The following is a 15,659-nucleotide window of genomic DNA, read 5'->3' on the forward strand; positions in this document are numbered from 1 at the left end:
AAATATGTATGTGTATTTGTCTTTATTAATATGTGTGTGTATAGATATAGGTGTAGGTATAGGTGTAGATAGTATAGATATATATCCCAGCTTGCTAAATAAGCCAAGAGGTGGGGACTGGGCAAAGTAGGTGGAAGATGAACCTGTAACATATTGTTATGTCACAAAATAAGAAAAGTCTCAAAAAAAAAAAGATGATGGCATATCATAGGGATATATGAATCAACTTAAAGGGCTCCCTACTGGTAAAACAACAATAACAACAACAAAAAAAAACCACAGTAATTAATTATAAATAGTTAAAAATGGTATTTGTATTTCCATATGGTTTGGATATACATAAATAGGTAGATAAATAATGAAATGAATAATTGGGGGAGAAAAGAGGGCTCTTGCTTACAGTAGAATGTTGAGTGCTTACTAATAAATGTAGAGGGAATATTCAATTTTATAAAATTAAAATGACCACTGAGGTTCAAAGACATCATGTACCTTTACATATGATACTCTGAGAAAGCTACATTACCTATTTAGTATGCTGTCCAGGAATGCATAACCTGAATATAATCATGAGGAAGCATCAGAGAAGTCCCAACTAACGATGGTTTTATTATACAAAAATGGGGTGCCATATTCTTCCAAAGTCACAGAACACAAAGGAAGGTTGTAGAAATGTTCCTATATTAAAGGAGGCTAAAAGCAATATCTGAACTTAGACTAAATTATATGCTTGAAGGGGAAAAATACAATAGAGGCATTAGTAGATCAACTGACAGATTTGGAAGATGAATAGTTGATTAGATAAAAATATTATATCATTGATACATTTACTGAAGTTGATAACTGTGCTTCAGATATGTAAAATAAATCCATATTTTTAGTAAATACACACCAAAATATTAAGTGATAAAGGGCCATGACATATACAACTTTCCATTAAATGGTCCTATATATATGCTGCATGCTTGTGTGTGTGTGTGTGTGTGTGTGTGAATCTGGGTAAACATTATATAATACATGTATTTTCTTAATTATTTTTATTCATGCAAATTTTTTCTGTAAATTTAAAATTCCAAATAAAAAGTTAAAAAAATATACAATGCTATACTTCATGAGTTCAGTTACATATATATGTATATATATATATATATTTAATATTAAGTTAAATATTTATAAATTTATAATAAACATAAATGTATAAGTTTAATATTATAAGCTAAACCAGATTTATATATCTCTTGAATCTAAGATTTTTTCTTAAGATATTTAACGATATTGTTGAGTTAATTGAATATATATATCAAGGAACTTTGTCAATTTGTATTAATTTTATTACATAAAAGAAACCATGTTACATCATATAGTTTTTTATTATCTTAACTTGCAGAATAATTTAAATGTGAAGATTGTCCATACATTATCATCTAGAATCTCATCTTGAGATAATTTCCTTCAAAATGTCTATTTGGCTTAGTAAAGTACATAATGCATTACTGTATTAATATATATATGTTTTTACTAAAAGCTATATATTTTATGTTTTGATAGGTACAAGATCTTAATTCGTCTGTATTTTTTCACTCCATTAAGAAATTAAACTCCAGATGTTATATTAAGTAAGAAGGCAGCTTTTAACTCATGAAATATCAAAATGTACTATGTAGTACATTTCTCATTGGCATATTTTCTTGTTCTTTACCAGAGATTTGTACCTATGAAATCAATCACTCCAGCTCCTGGCACATATAATGAATCTCGAACTGCTTTCAATTCCTTGAAGAAAACACCGATACTGAAAAGTACTCCATTTGGTCAAAGTGCTGCTCGATTCACACAGGACTTCAGGACAGAGGAAATGCCAGGTTAGTAATTAATCCATGTAGTTATATAACTTAATATTCTTGACAAGATGGATGTACCAAAAAGTACAATTCTTTTTGTTCTGTGGTTTGTGTTGTCATTTTTAGTCACATTTTAAAAGTATTGACTATACACTAAACACAGATTAAAAATAATGTATAATTTTAGTAAGATTTCAATTTAACAGGTCATATATCTTAATGGTAATTTTCTGTTGTTTTCCTTTATTCAGTAAATTTCCTAATTTCTCTTTATGGGTGAACATATATATCAACTATGTGGTCACTGCCAGTATTTTAACTTATGAAATGCACTTTTGTTAAAATTTTATTTTGGAGATATCCTAAAACATATTCTAGTATTCTCACTGGATATTTTAGTATACAGAACTAAGAATCGAGCACAAAAATAACTTATATAAATGTTAACGTATTGTTATGTGTTGCTGCATAACAAACTTGGTGGCTTAAAAACACAGAGTTTTCTTTTGTATCTTACTATTTTGTGGGATGGCTAGAAGGCAGAGCTCAGATAAGACTGTCATTCAGAGTGCATGCATAGCTTCAGCATTGCTGTCCCAGGGTAGTTGGTCTTTTAATTTGGTAGCTCAGGACTCTATAGGACCTGGCAGGATGGTACAAGGCTTATTTCCTAATGTCAGAAATCCCACATTCTGTTTGTTAATCAGGTTACTCAGGGCAGCACATTTTAGAAGAGCATGACACTTCATCTCTCAATGACACGGATAGCAAAGAATTTTTGGCCATCTTTAATTTACTATAGACTACCCTCTGCCCACAAAACATTTACAATTGTCCTACATGCCTTCTCCAGGCCTCCAAAGTCTCATGTAATTATGGTGTAATCTTGAAGTCCAGTATTTTCTTATCTAAGACCTGTATTGCTATAGGTGAGAATTCTTGGGTGTGATACTTTAGATTAGCTTCTTGAGTATGACTTCTCTCTGTCAGAAGAGCTATGAACTAAAGACACACATTATCTGCCTCACATATCCCAAAACACAGCAATGGGAGAAAGATAGGATAATCATACTAGATGCTCCTATTCAGAAAAGAGAAAACTAGAGGCCCATAACAGTCATAAGCCTATAACAACTATGAAATCCAACCAGGCACATTTTGTAATTTCCTTGATTAGTGCCCAGTTGGATTCCCTTGGAATGATTTTCCAAGGTCCTTTGTTCTGCCTTTGAGCTCTTGGTTCCATCTTTTGAATCATCCTTCCTTTTCTATAAGAAATAGGCTGTGTTTCTGGCTGCCTAACTTGTTTACACCAAGCTCCACCCCATGTGCTTTGGCAGGACTGCCCTTCTCTGTCAAGCTTGTTTCAGTCCCAGCACAACAGGCCCCTCCCCCAGAAGGTCAGGCCCCTCCCCCCAGAAGCCCCTGTTCACACAATATTTCCTGACTAGAGAGTTCTTCAGGGCTTCATTTCTGGCAGAGTTGGTGTCAGGTCTCATTTCACAAGCAGACTAGAGTGTACCTAGTTAAAACTCACCACATTCAGTCCAGGGACCAAACACTGCCCACAGCAGGAAGGGAGAGCCTCTACAGACAACTGGCCTAAAGATAGAGCAGCCAAAACACAATAGCAGGGTGCACACAGCATGACTGGAGACATTCCGTGAAGCACTACACCCTGGGCACTACATGACCTCTTCTTCATAAGGCTCTTACTTTTAGGAGCAGGAGACATAACTGGCTTTTCTAATGGAGAAGAAGGCAGAGACTTAGACAAAATGCTAAGACAGAGGAATTTATTCCAAATGAAAGAACGGGATAAGGACACAGCTAGAAATCTAAGCAAAACAGATACAAGTAACATGCCTGATGGAGAATTTAAAGCAACAATCATGATGATACTCAACTGGGCTTGAGAAAAGAATAGAAGATATTAGTGAGACCCTTACCACAGAGATAAAAGAGTTAAGAAAGAATCAATCAGAGATGAAGAATACAATAAACGAGATTAGAAATGGGTTTGATGCAATTAACAGTAGGCCAGAAGAAGCAGAGGAATGCATTAGTGACCTAGAAGACAAAATAATGGAAAATAATGAAGTTGAAGAAAAAGAGAGAAACAATAATTATGGGACATAAGAGTAGACTTAGGGAACTCATGACTCCAACAGATGTAATAACATTCATATTATAGAAGTCCCAGAAAAAGGAGAGAGAAAAGGGAGCAGAAAATATATTTCAGGAAATAATAGCAGAAGACTTCCCCAATCTGAGAAAGGAAACAGATATCCAGATCCAGGAGGCACGGAGAATTCCAATCAAAATCAACAAAAGCGGGTCCACACCAAGACATATTGTAATTAAATTTGCAAAATATAGTGATAAAGAAACAATCTTAAGAGCAGCAAGACAAAGGAAGTTCTTAATTTACAAGGGAAGACGTTTAAGGCTAGCTGGAGATTTCTCAACAAAACCTTGTGGAGAAACATTTATCATGCAAATGGATGTCAAAAGGAAGCCAGAGTGGCAATACTTATATTGGATAAACTATATTTTATTTACTTATTTTAAAGATTTATTTATTCATTTGAGAGAGAGAGAACGAGAGCATGGGGAGGAGGAGCAGAGGGAAAGGAAGAGAGAAACTCAAGCAGATTCCATGCTGTTTGTGGAGCCCAACATGGGACTCAATCTCACGACCCTGAGATCATGACCTAAGCCAAAGCCTGGAGTTGGACGCTTAACCAACTGTGCAACCCAGGTGCCCCCAAACTAGACTTTAAAATAAATACTTTAAAAAGAGAAAGAAAGGCATTATATAACCACAATGGGTTGATACAACAAGATATAACAATTGTAAATATTTATGTACCCAACATGGGAGCACCCAAATATATAAAATAATAACAAACATAAAGGAACTAATTGATAATATAATAATAGTAGGGGACTTTAACACCCCACTGACATCAATAGACAAATCATCTAAATAGAAAATAACAAGGACACAATGGCTTTGAATGACACACTGGACCAGATGCACTTAACAAATATATTCAGAACATTCCATCCTGAAACAGCAGAATACATATTCTTTTCAAGTGTACATGGAAGATTCTCCAGAATAGATCACATATTAGGTCATAAAAGAGGCCTCAACAAATACAAAAAGATTGAATTCATACCATGTACCTTTTATGATCACAACAGTATGAAACTAGAAGTCAACCATAAGAAAAAATTTGGAAAGACCAAAAATACAAGGAGGTTAAACAACATGCTACTAAACACTGAATGGGTCAACCAGGAAATCAAAGAAGAAATAAAAAAAGACATGGAAACAAATGAAAATGAAAGCACAATGGTCCAAAACCTTTGGAATACAGCAAAAGTGGTCCTAAGAGGGAAGTATATAGCAATGCAGGATTACCTCAAGAAGCAAGAAAAAAATCTCAAAGTAGGCTGTGTTTGCAGTTGGAGCTTTCTCCTATAGAAGATGAGGGGCCTACAGCCTATAGAAGATGAGGGATCTATAGCCACTTTTCATTTTGCACTGTGGTCTCTTTCTTTCCAGGTTTGTATAATTGCCTCTCAAAACTACTTTGTAAGTATCTTATTGTAATGACTTAGAATCAAATACACTGGACAAAACCCACACTAAAATGTACTTCTTAGGAAAATCTTTGTCTACTTTGGGTCACCTTTGGCGCCGCTGTGTTTTGATACTCTTAGATTCTTAGGAGCATTATTATTATTTTAGCCAAGAGGGTCTATGACATATGGCCTTAAAATTCTTAGAAGCCTTTTCTTTAACTGAAAGATTCTATGGTGTACCATCTTAAATCTTTCTGAGGTCTTAACAAAGGGTCTTACAGTCATACCCTGGATTTGGTCTTTGATCTCAGGCCATTTCTTGCTTTGAGAGCTTTTTGCTATATGTAGAGATGGAATGAAGAAAAGTTTTACTTTCAACCCCAGAAAATTTTGATTTCTTTCATTTCTTATAAATTCTTGAAAACAACTGTTTGAACTCATCTCTTTCTTTCCATACCTTCACACACATGGCTAAAAACAACTAATTGGTACTTTTGATATTCAGCCTGGAACTTTCTTAGCTAGAAACTACTTATTTATTATTTTCTTCATTATCTCAAGCATTAGTTTTGTTAAAATCTCTGCCATTACATTATATCTCCAGCCTCCAATAACATTTTCCTCCTGTCCTTTAAGCTATCACCAACTATCCTCTCATGTCCCTTTCTCTAAGTCTTGAGTTGTTCCAGCTTCGGACCCATTGCCTGATCTCAAACAGTTGCTATAAGTTTTGTTATGGTAATTTGTTATGGTAAGTCTATGCTGGTACAAAATTATTTACTACTCATGCCATTGAGAAGTTGAGTCTTGTTCTTCTCCATTCCAATCTTGGTTAGTCTGGTATCTTTTCTGACCAATAGCATGCAGTGGAAGTGATATTTTAGCACTTCTTAGGCAAAGTCATGAGCTTTATAGTACATACCTGGGCCTGTTGAAACAGTTGGTCTTGGAGTCCTGAGCCTCTGTGACGTCTGAGTATTCTAAGACTGCAATTCTGGAGAGGTCATGTGTAGGTGCTTGCCACTACCCCAGCTGAGCCTAGCTGAGTACTGTTTCTCATGAATCTGAAGTCCAAAGTATTTAGGTCTTAGGATTAGGTCTTATTTTCAATTTTGTGGTCTATTGTATTATGAATAAGGTATTATAAATTCCCCAAAGGTTTATTTGTGAAGGATACAGTTAAATTATGATGACCCCTCCAATCTAATCCTGAATCTTACATATTTTAAGAGTTAGTGAGAATGGCCTCATGGAACTTCAATTTTTTTTCTGTGTAGATATTAGTATGCAGTAATAAATTGGACCCATCAATCAGTTCTAGAACATACTTACAGGTTGCTTTTAGAAGGTCACCCTAAACTGTCTAGTTCTGGGGTTCCTGGGCATTTCTATACTTACTGATTAGAAAAATTAATGTGAAAAACCTCTAATGTGAGTGAATTACATAATCAGGATGGCTTTTCGAATCAGATGCTTAACAAAGTACTACTTGTGATGTATATACTTTTGAGTGAGGTCCCTATATTTAAGCACTTAAGCTGTAATGTGTTCTGTTGTCTTCTCCTACCTGAAGAGAGACAGATCTCAAATACTTGTCTTTTAAGTACCTTAAATGGCGGTCCAAATAGTTTTTATTACACTTTCTACTTACCTTTTTTTCTAAACTTTACCAGTGGAGGAATGTTTGAAGATTGCTGAAATAAGACATTAGCATTTAGGTTTCTAAGAGTTGGCACAAGAGAATTTTTGATAGAGATTTTTGAGAAATAGATATTAGAACTGGAATATTTGAAGAATTGGAAAAAGTTATGGGTAGCTTCTTTGAGAAAAACCTTCTACTTGACTGTGTATGATGATTTGATCACTTTTAATCCAGAAAGCACCTAAAATATCTCTAGCCTCATACTACTCAAAGTGCCCATTTGTCAACTGTTTGTTTCCTGCCTACAACGAGAAAGAAGATTGTACCAAAATGTAAATCAACACAATCCTTCCTTTATGGAGAAAGACTAGTTACAAAATGCTTAGTGAGGGGGGAGGAGCAAGATGGGGGAGAAGTAGGAGACCTAAATTTCATCTGGTCCCAGGAATTCAGCTAGATAGTTATCAAACCATTCTGAACACCTACAAACTCAACAGGAGATCGAAGAAAAGAATAGGAGCAATCCTATGAACAGAGAAGCGACCACTTTCTGGAAGGTAGGACATGTGGAGAAGTGCGTCTGAGGTGATACTTAGGAAGATAGACCGCAGGGGGAGGGAACCTCTGTCAGCCAGCTACCGGCAAGTGATAGAGCAGCAGAGCACAAAATAAGAACTTTTAGAAGTCTGCTCTGCTGAGGGACGTCGCTCCAGTGGCTAAGCGGGGGGTGGAACCCTCGCTGGGACAGTCTGGTCTCAGGACCCTGGGGTCACAGGAAGACCAAGGGTGCCTGAGTGTGGCAGAACTCCCAGGTGTCAGAGTGGGGAACCTGGCAGCAAAGATGGAGCCAAGGAATGGGCTCTCAGCTCAGGGTTGCCATAAACTGTGATCTGCGGCACAGTCGGGCCACTACTCTTCAAGCAGGGACCCAACAAGTGGCAGATCCAGGGAAACTCCCCTTCTTCCCCCAGGAGGAGCGGCATGGGAGCTCACCACAGGAATCTGCTGGGTTTGGAATCTAAAAACGGGGTTGTGTGCCAGAGATAGAAGTGCTCGGTCACAGGCCACTGAGCATGGAGTCTGCCAGAGACAAGGGAGACAAGAGTGATTGACTGCTTTTCTCTGAGGGCACACTGAGGAGTGGGGCCCTGAGTTTTTGGCTCCTCTGGGGCCGGAGATTGGGAGGCCGCCATTTTCATTCTCATCCTCTATGGCTGTACAGAAAGTTTTCAGGGAACAAAAGCTCCCAAGAGCAAACCCAAGCAGATTACTTAGCCTGGCTCCTGGCAAGGGTGGTGCAATTCTGCCTCAGGCAAAGACATTTGAGGATCACTGCAACAGGCCCCTCTCCCAGAAGATCAGCAAGAACAGCCAGCCAAGACCAAGTTTACCAATCAATGAGAATGGTGAAACCCAGTGCTAGGGGAATACAGAACATAGAATTCATGGCTTTTTCCCCATGATTCTTTAGTCTTTCAAAGTTAATTTTTTAAATTTTCTTTATTTTTCTTTTTCCATTTTTTAGTTGAGTTTTTCTTTACTTTTTCAACCAACATCTTATCAATTCCTTTTTTAAAATCTTTTTTAATTTTTCATTTTTACATTCATATTCTATCTCTTCATTGTATTTAACCTTATTTTTTGTATATATATAAGTTTTTCTTTCTTTAAAAGTTTGGGATAGAGTTTCTTCTAACAGACCAAAATATACCCTAAATCTAGTGTATGACATTGTCCTAGTCTCCCCCCGATCACATTCTCTCTCTTTTTAAAATTTTTTTCATTATTTTTTCAGCCAACTTATCAATTCCTTTTTATAAGTCCTTTTTAATTTTCATCTGTACAGTCTTATTCCATTCCTTCATTGTATTTACCCTTATTTTTGTATATATATGTTTTTCTTTCTTTAAAATTTTGGAAGGTGATTTCTTCTAACAGACCAAAATGCACCCAAAATCTAGTATGTGGCTCTGCTCTATTCACCAGGCTGATTATATTCTATTTTTTTCCCCTTTTCTCCACCCCCCCCTTTTGGGTCTCTTCTTATTTGTTTAGTGTATATTTTTCTGGGGTCATTGTTACCCTTTAGGATTTTTTTTAGCATTTTATTCTCTCATTCATCTATTCTCCTCTGGACAAAATGACAAGATGGAAAAACTCACCTCAAAAAAAAGAACAAGAGGCAGTACTGACTGCCAGGGACCTAATCAATACAGACATTAGTAAGATGTCAGGACTACAGTTTAGAATTATGATTATGAAGATACTAGCGGGGCTTGAAAAAGTATAGAAGATACTAGAGAATCCCTTTCTGGAGAAATAAAAGAACTAAAATCTAACCAAGTCGAAATAAAAAAGGCTATTAATGAGGTGCAATAAAAAATGGGGGCTCTAAATGAGGCAGAAGAGAGAATTAGTGATATAGAAGACCAAATGATGGAGAATAAAGAAGCTGAAAAAAAGAGAGATAAAATACTGGATCATGAGAGGAGAATTCGAGATATAAGTGATCCCATAAGATGAAACAATATTAGAATAATTGGGATCCCAGAAAAAGAAGAAAGAGAGAGAGGGGCAGAAAGTATATTGGAGCAAATTATAGCAGTGATCTTCCCTAATTTGGGGAAGGAAACAGGTATCAAAATCCAGGAGGCACAGAGAACACCCCTCAAAATCAATAAAAATAGGTCAACACGACAACATCTAATAATAAAACTTACAAGTCTTGAGACAAAGAGAAAATCCTGAAAGCAGCTCGGGACAAGAGGTCTGTAACCTACAATGGTAGAAACGTGAGAATGGCAGCAGACCTATCCACAGAGACCTGGCAGGCCAGAAAGGACTGGCATGATATATTCAGGGCACTAAACAAGAAAAATATGCAGCCAAGAATACTATATCCAGCTAGGCTGTTATTGAAAATAGAAGGAGGGCGCCTGGGTGGCTCAGTTGGTTAAGCGACTGCCTTCGGCTCAGGTCATGATCCTGGAGTCCCGGGATCGGGTCCCGCATCGGGCTCCCTGCTCGGTGGGGAGTCTGCTTCTCCCTCTGACCCTCTTCCCTCTCTTGCTATCTGTCTCTCATTCTCTCTCTCTCAAATAAATAAATAAAATCTTTAAAAAAAAAAAAAGAAAGAAAATAGAAGGAGAGAGAAAAAACTTCCAGAACAAACAAAAACTAAAAGAATTTGTGAATACCAAGCCAGCACTTCAAGAAATATTGAAAGGGGTCCTCTAAGCAAAGAAAGAGCCTAAAAGTAACATAGACCAGAAAGGAACAGAGACAATATATAGTAACAGTCACCTTGCAGGCAATACAATAGCAGTAAATTCATATCTTTCAATAGTTACCCTGAATGTAAATGGGCTAAATGCCCCAATCAAAAGACACAGGGTATCAGATTGGATAAAAAAAAAAAAAGACCCATCAATATGCTGTCTGCAAGAGACTCATTTTAGACCAAAAGTCACCTCCAGATTGAAAGTGAGGGGGTGGAACACCATTTACCATGCTAATGGACATCAAAAGAAAGCTGGGGTGGCAATCCTTATGTCAGACAAATTAGATTTTAAACCAAAGACTGTAATAAGAGATGAAGAAGGACATTATATCCTACTTAAAGGGTCTATCCAACAAGAAGATCTAACAATTGTAAATATCTATGCCCCTAACATGGGAGCAGCCAATTATATAAGCCAGTTAATAACAAAATCAAAGAAACACATCAACAATACAATAATAGTAGGGGACTTTAACACCCCCCTTATGGAAATGGACAGATCATCTAAGCAAAAGATCAACAAGGTAATAAAGGCTTTAAATGACACAGTGGACCAGATGGACTTCACAGATATATTCAGAACATTCCATCCCAAAGCAACAGAATACACATTCTTCTCTAGAGCCCATGGAACATTCTCCAGAATAGATCACATACTGGGTCACAAATCAGCTCTCAACTGGTACCAAAAGATAGGGATCATCCCCTGCATATTTTTGGACCACAGTGCTTTGAAACTAGAACTCAATCACAAGAGGAAAGTTGGAAAGAACTCAAATACATGGAGGCTAAAGAGCATCCTACTAAAGAATGAATGGGTCAACCAGGAAATTAAAAAAGAATTTAAAAAATTGATGGAAACAAATGAAATTGAAAACACAACTGTTCAAAATCTTTGGGATGCAGCAAAGGCGGTCCTAAGAGGGAAGTATATAGCAATACAAGCCTTTCTCAAGAAACAAGAAAGGTCTCAAATACACAACCTAACGCTACACCTAAAGGAGCTGGAGAAAGAAAAGCAAATAAAGCCTAAACCCAGCAGGAGAAGAGAAATAATAAAGATCAGAGCAGAAATCAATGAAATAGAAACCAAAAGAACAGTAGAACAGATCAATGAAACTAGGAGCTGGTTCTTTGAAAGAATTAATAAGATTGATAACCCCCTGGCCAGACTTATGAAAAAGAAAAGGGAAAGGACCCAAATAAATAAAATCATGAATGAAGGAGGAGAGATAACAACCAACACCAAAGAAATACAAACAATCATAAGAACATATTGTGCACAACTATATGCCAGCAAATTAGACAATCTGGAAGAAATGGATGCATCCCTAGAGATGGATAACTTACCAAAACTGAACCAGGAAGAAGTAGAACACCTGAACAGACCCATAACCACTAAGGAAATTAAAGCAGTAATAAAAAATCTCCCAATAAACAAGAGCCCAGGGCCAGATGGCTTCCCATGGGAATTCTACCAAACATTTAAAGAAAATTAATACCTATTCCTCTGAAACTGTTCTAAAAAATAGAAATGGAAGGAAAACTTCCAAACTCATTTTATGAGGCCAGCATTACCTTGATCCCAAAACCAAAGACCCCATCCAAAAGGAGAACTACAGACCAATATCCCTGATGAATATGGATGCAAAAATTCTCACCAAAATACTACCCAGTAGGATCCAACAGTACATTAAGAGGATTATTCACCCCAACCAAGTGGGAATTATTCCTGGGCTGCAAGGTTGGTTCAACATCCACAAATCATTCAATGTGATACAATAAAAGAAAGAACAAGAACCATATGATCCTCTCAATAGATGCAGAAAAAGCATTTGACAAAGTACAGCATCCTTTCTTGATTAAAACTCTTCAGAGTGTAGGGATAGAGGGTACATACCTCAATATCATAAAAACCATCTATGAAAAACCCACGGGGAATATCATTTTCAATGGGTAAAAACAGAGCTTTTCCACTAAGGTCAGGAACATGGCAGGGATGTCCACTATCACCACTGCTGTTCAACATAGTACTAGAAGTCCTAGCCTCAGCAGTCAGACAAAAAAAGAAATAAAAGGCAGCTGAATTGGCAAAGAAGAAGTCAAACATTCACTCTTTGCAGATGATATGGTACTTTATGTGGAAAACCCAAAAGACTCCACCCCCAAACTGCTAGAACTCATACAGGAATTCAGTAAAGTGGCAGGATATAAAATCAATGCACAGAAATACACCAACAATGGGACAGAAGAAAGAGAAATTAAGGAGTCGATCCCATTTACAATTGCACCCCAAACTGTAAGATACCTAGGAATAAATCTAACCAAAGAGGCAAAGCATCTGTACTCAGAAAACTATAGAATACTCATGAAAGAAATTGAGGAAGACACAAAGAAATGTAAAAATGTTCCATGCTCATTGATTGGAAGAACAAATATTGTGAAAATATCTATGCTACCTAGAGCAATCCACACATTTAATGCAATCCCTATCAAAATACCACCAACTTTTTTCAAAGAAATGGAATAAATAAGACTAAAATTTGTATGGAACCAGAAAAGACCACAAATAGCCAGAGAAATGTTGAAAAAGAAAACCAAAGCTGGTGGCATCAGAATTCTATACTTCAAGTCATATTACAAAGCTGTAATCATCAAGACAGTATGGTCCTGGCACAAAAACAGACACATAGATCAATGGAACAGAATAGAGAGCCCAGAAATGGACCCTCAACTCTATGGTCAACTAATCTTCAACAAAGCAAGAAAGAATGTCCAATGGAAAAAAGACAATCTCTTCAACAAATGGTGTTGGGAAAATTGGACAACCACATGCAGAAGAATGAAGCTGGGCCATTTCCTTTCACAACACACAAAAATAGACTCAAAATGGATGAATGACCTAAATGTGAGACTGTAATCCATCAAAATTCTTCAGGAGAACACAGGCAGCAACCACTTTGACCTTAGCCACAGCAACTTCTTCCTAGAAACATCGCCAAAGGCAAGGGAAGCAAGGACAAAAATGAACTATTGGGACTTCATCAAGATAAAAGGCTAAAATTAACAAGTCAGGAAACGACAGATGTTGGCGGGGCTGCAGAGAAAGGGGAACCCTCCTACACTGTTGGTGGGAATGGAAGCTGGTGCAGCCACTCTGGAAAACAGTATGGGGGGATGGGTTAGCCTGGTGATGGGTATTAAAGAAGGCACATACTGAATGGAGCACTGGGTGTTATACGCAAACAATTAATCATGGAACACTACATCAAAAACTAATGATGTAATATATGGTGATTAACATAACATAATTTAAAAAAAAGAAAAAAAAAAGAAAAAAGCTTTTGCCCAGCAAAGCATACAGTCAACAAAACCAAAACACAACCGACAGCATGGGAGAAGATATTTGCAAATGACATATCAGATAAAGGGCTAGTATCCAAAATCTATAAAGAACTTATCAAACTCAACACCCAAAGAACAAAGAATCCAATCAAGAAATGGGCAGAAGACATGAACAGACATTTCTACAAAGAAGGCATCCAAGTGGCACAGGCACATGAAAAAGTGCTCAACATCACTCGGCATCAGGGAAATCCAAATTGCAACCTCAATGAGATATCACCTCACGCCAGTCAGAATGGCTAAAATTAACAAGTCAGGAAATGACAGATGTTGGTGAGGATGTGGAGAAAGGGGAACCCTCTTACACTGTTGGTGGGAATGCAAGCTGGTGCAGCCACTCTGGAAACAGTGTGGAGGTTCCTCAAAAAGTTAAAAATAGAGCTAATATATGACCCAGCAATTGCACTACTGGGTATTTACCCCAAAGATACAAATGTAGTGATCTGAAGGGGCACATGCACCACAATGTTTATAGCAGCAATGTCCACAATAGCCAAACTATGGAAAGAGCTGAGATGCCCTTCCATAAACGAATAAAAAAAGGAAATAAATCCTTTAAATGACACACTGGACCATAAAAAAGATGTAGTATATATATACAATGGAATATTATGCAGCCATCACAAAATACGAAATCTTGCTATTTGCAATGATGTGGTTGGAACTAGAAGGTGTTATGCTAAGCGAAATAAGTCAATCAGAGAAGGACAATTATCATATGGTCTCACTCATATGAAGAATTTGAGAAACAAGTCAGGATCATAGGAGAAGGGAGGGAAAAATGAAACAAGATGAAACTGGAGAGGGAGACAAACCATAAGAGACTCTTAATCTCAGGAAACAAACTGAGGGTTGCTGGAGTGGAGGGGAGTGAGAAGGATGGGGTGGCTGGGTTATGGACATTGGGGAGTGTATGTGCTGTGGTGAGCACTGTGAATTGTGTAAGGCTGATGAATCACAGACCTGTACCCCTGAAACAAATAATACATTATATGTTAATAAAAAAAGTGCTTAGTGAAATAGTCAATTTACATTTAATTGTAAACTTCTTTTCTTGTGGATTGTTCTTGGACAAGCAACAGCTCACAGACCACATTTTGAGTAGCCTGGTCTTAGTCAATTTCTATATCTTCAGACATGGAACTTGCAGCCCAGAAAAACAAATGAGATTGAACTTATGTTTTATAACTATTTAGTTGTAGAGCTAATTTAGTACAATTAGTAGATAACTTGAGTATAACCAAGTTAAGTGTTCTTTCAAATATATATTGCATTTTATGGATGGATATTGCTGCTCACCAGAACTGATTTTTTAATATTACTGATTTATAAAACATATGTACAAATATAAAAAGATACAAAATATAAAATTTGTTTCAAATATTCACTCAGATTGCCACTGTAGAAAATATTCTGGGTTATAAATATGTCCTGAAAGGTAAAAGGCAAAAATAAAGTAACTGCTGTGATAGGAATATTGGATGATAGGTGATTTTTTTCCCAAATTGATTTTTTTAAACTCGGTACTCTTATTTACTATATTTCTCTTAGAATATGCTATCTATGATATTTATAAACTTCAATAAATGTGCTTGGAGAGCTATATAAATAAGATTTTAATAATTTCTAAAAGTTAATTTGGTTCAGTTTTCTACATAAGTTTTAGTTCAATTATAATTGTAAGCAAAAACTTTCCACATTTTTCAAAATCTTTTTTTTTGTTTTTTTAGTTTAGGATTCATTCCACTGCCAAATTAATTTTTAATGTTGCTACATCAACTCTTTAATACTTTTTGGCATCAAGAATTTCTTCCTTCCTTTCTTTTCCTTCCTTTCTTTCTTTCTTTCTTTTTCTTTCTTTCTTTCTTTCTTTCTTTCTTTCTTTCTTTCTTTCTTT

At 36.5% G+C, this 15,659-nt stretch overlaps 1 protein-coding gene across 1 annotated transcript in view; it reads left to right on the forward strand.

Moving 5' to 3' along the window:
- STPG2 (sperm tail PG-rich repeat containing 2) overlaps positions 1-15,659 on the forward strand; it is a 307,549-nt gene that overhangs the window by 127,047 nt on the left and 164,843 nt on the right. The window contains exon 6 of the mRNA XM_021680406.1: positions 1,703-1,862. Within this exon, the coding sequence (XP_021536081.1) occupies positions 1,703-1,862 (160 nt within the window). The remainder of the gene's footprint in view (positions 1-1,702; positions 1,863-15,659) is intronic.

The sequence above is a fragment of the Neomonachus schauinslandi genome, chromosome 2, assembly GCF_002201575.2.
Source record: "Neomonachus schauinslandi chromosome 2, ASM220157v2, whole genome shotgun sequence".
NCBI classification, from domain to species: domain Eukaryota; kingdom Metazoa; phylum Chordata; class Mammalia; order Carnivora; family Phocidae; genus Neomonachus; species Neomonachus schauinslandi.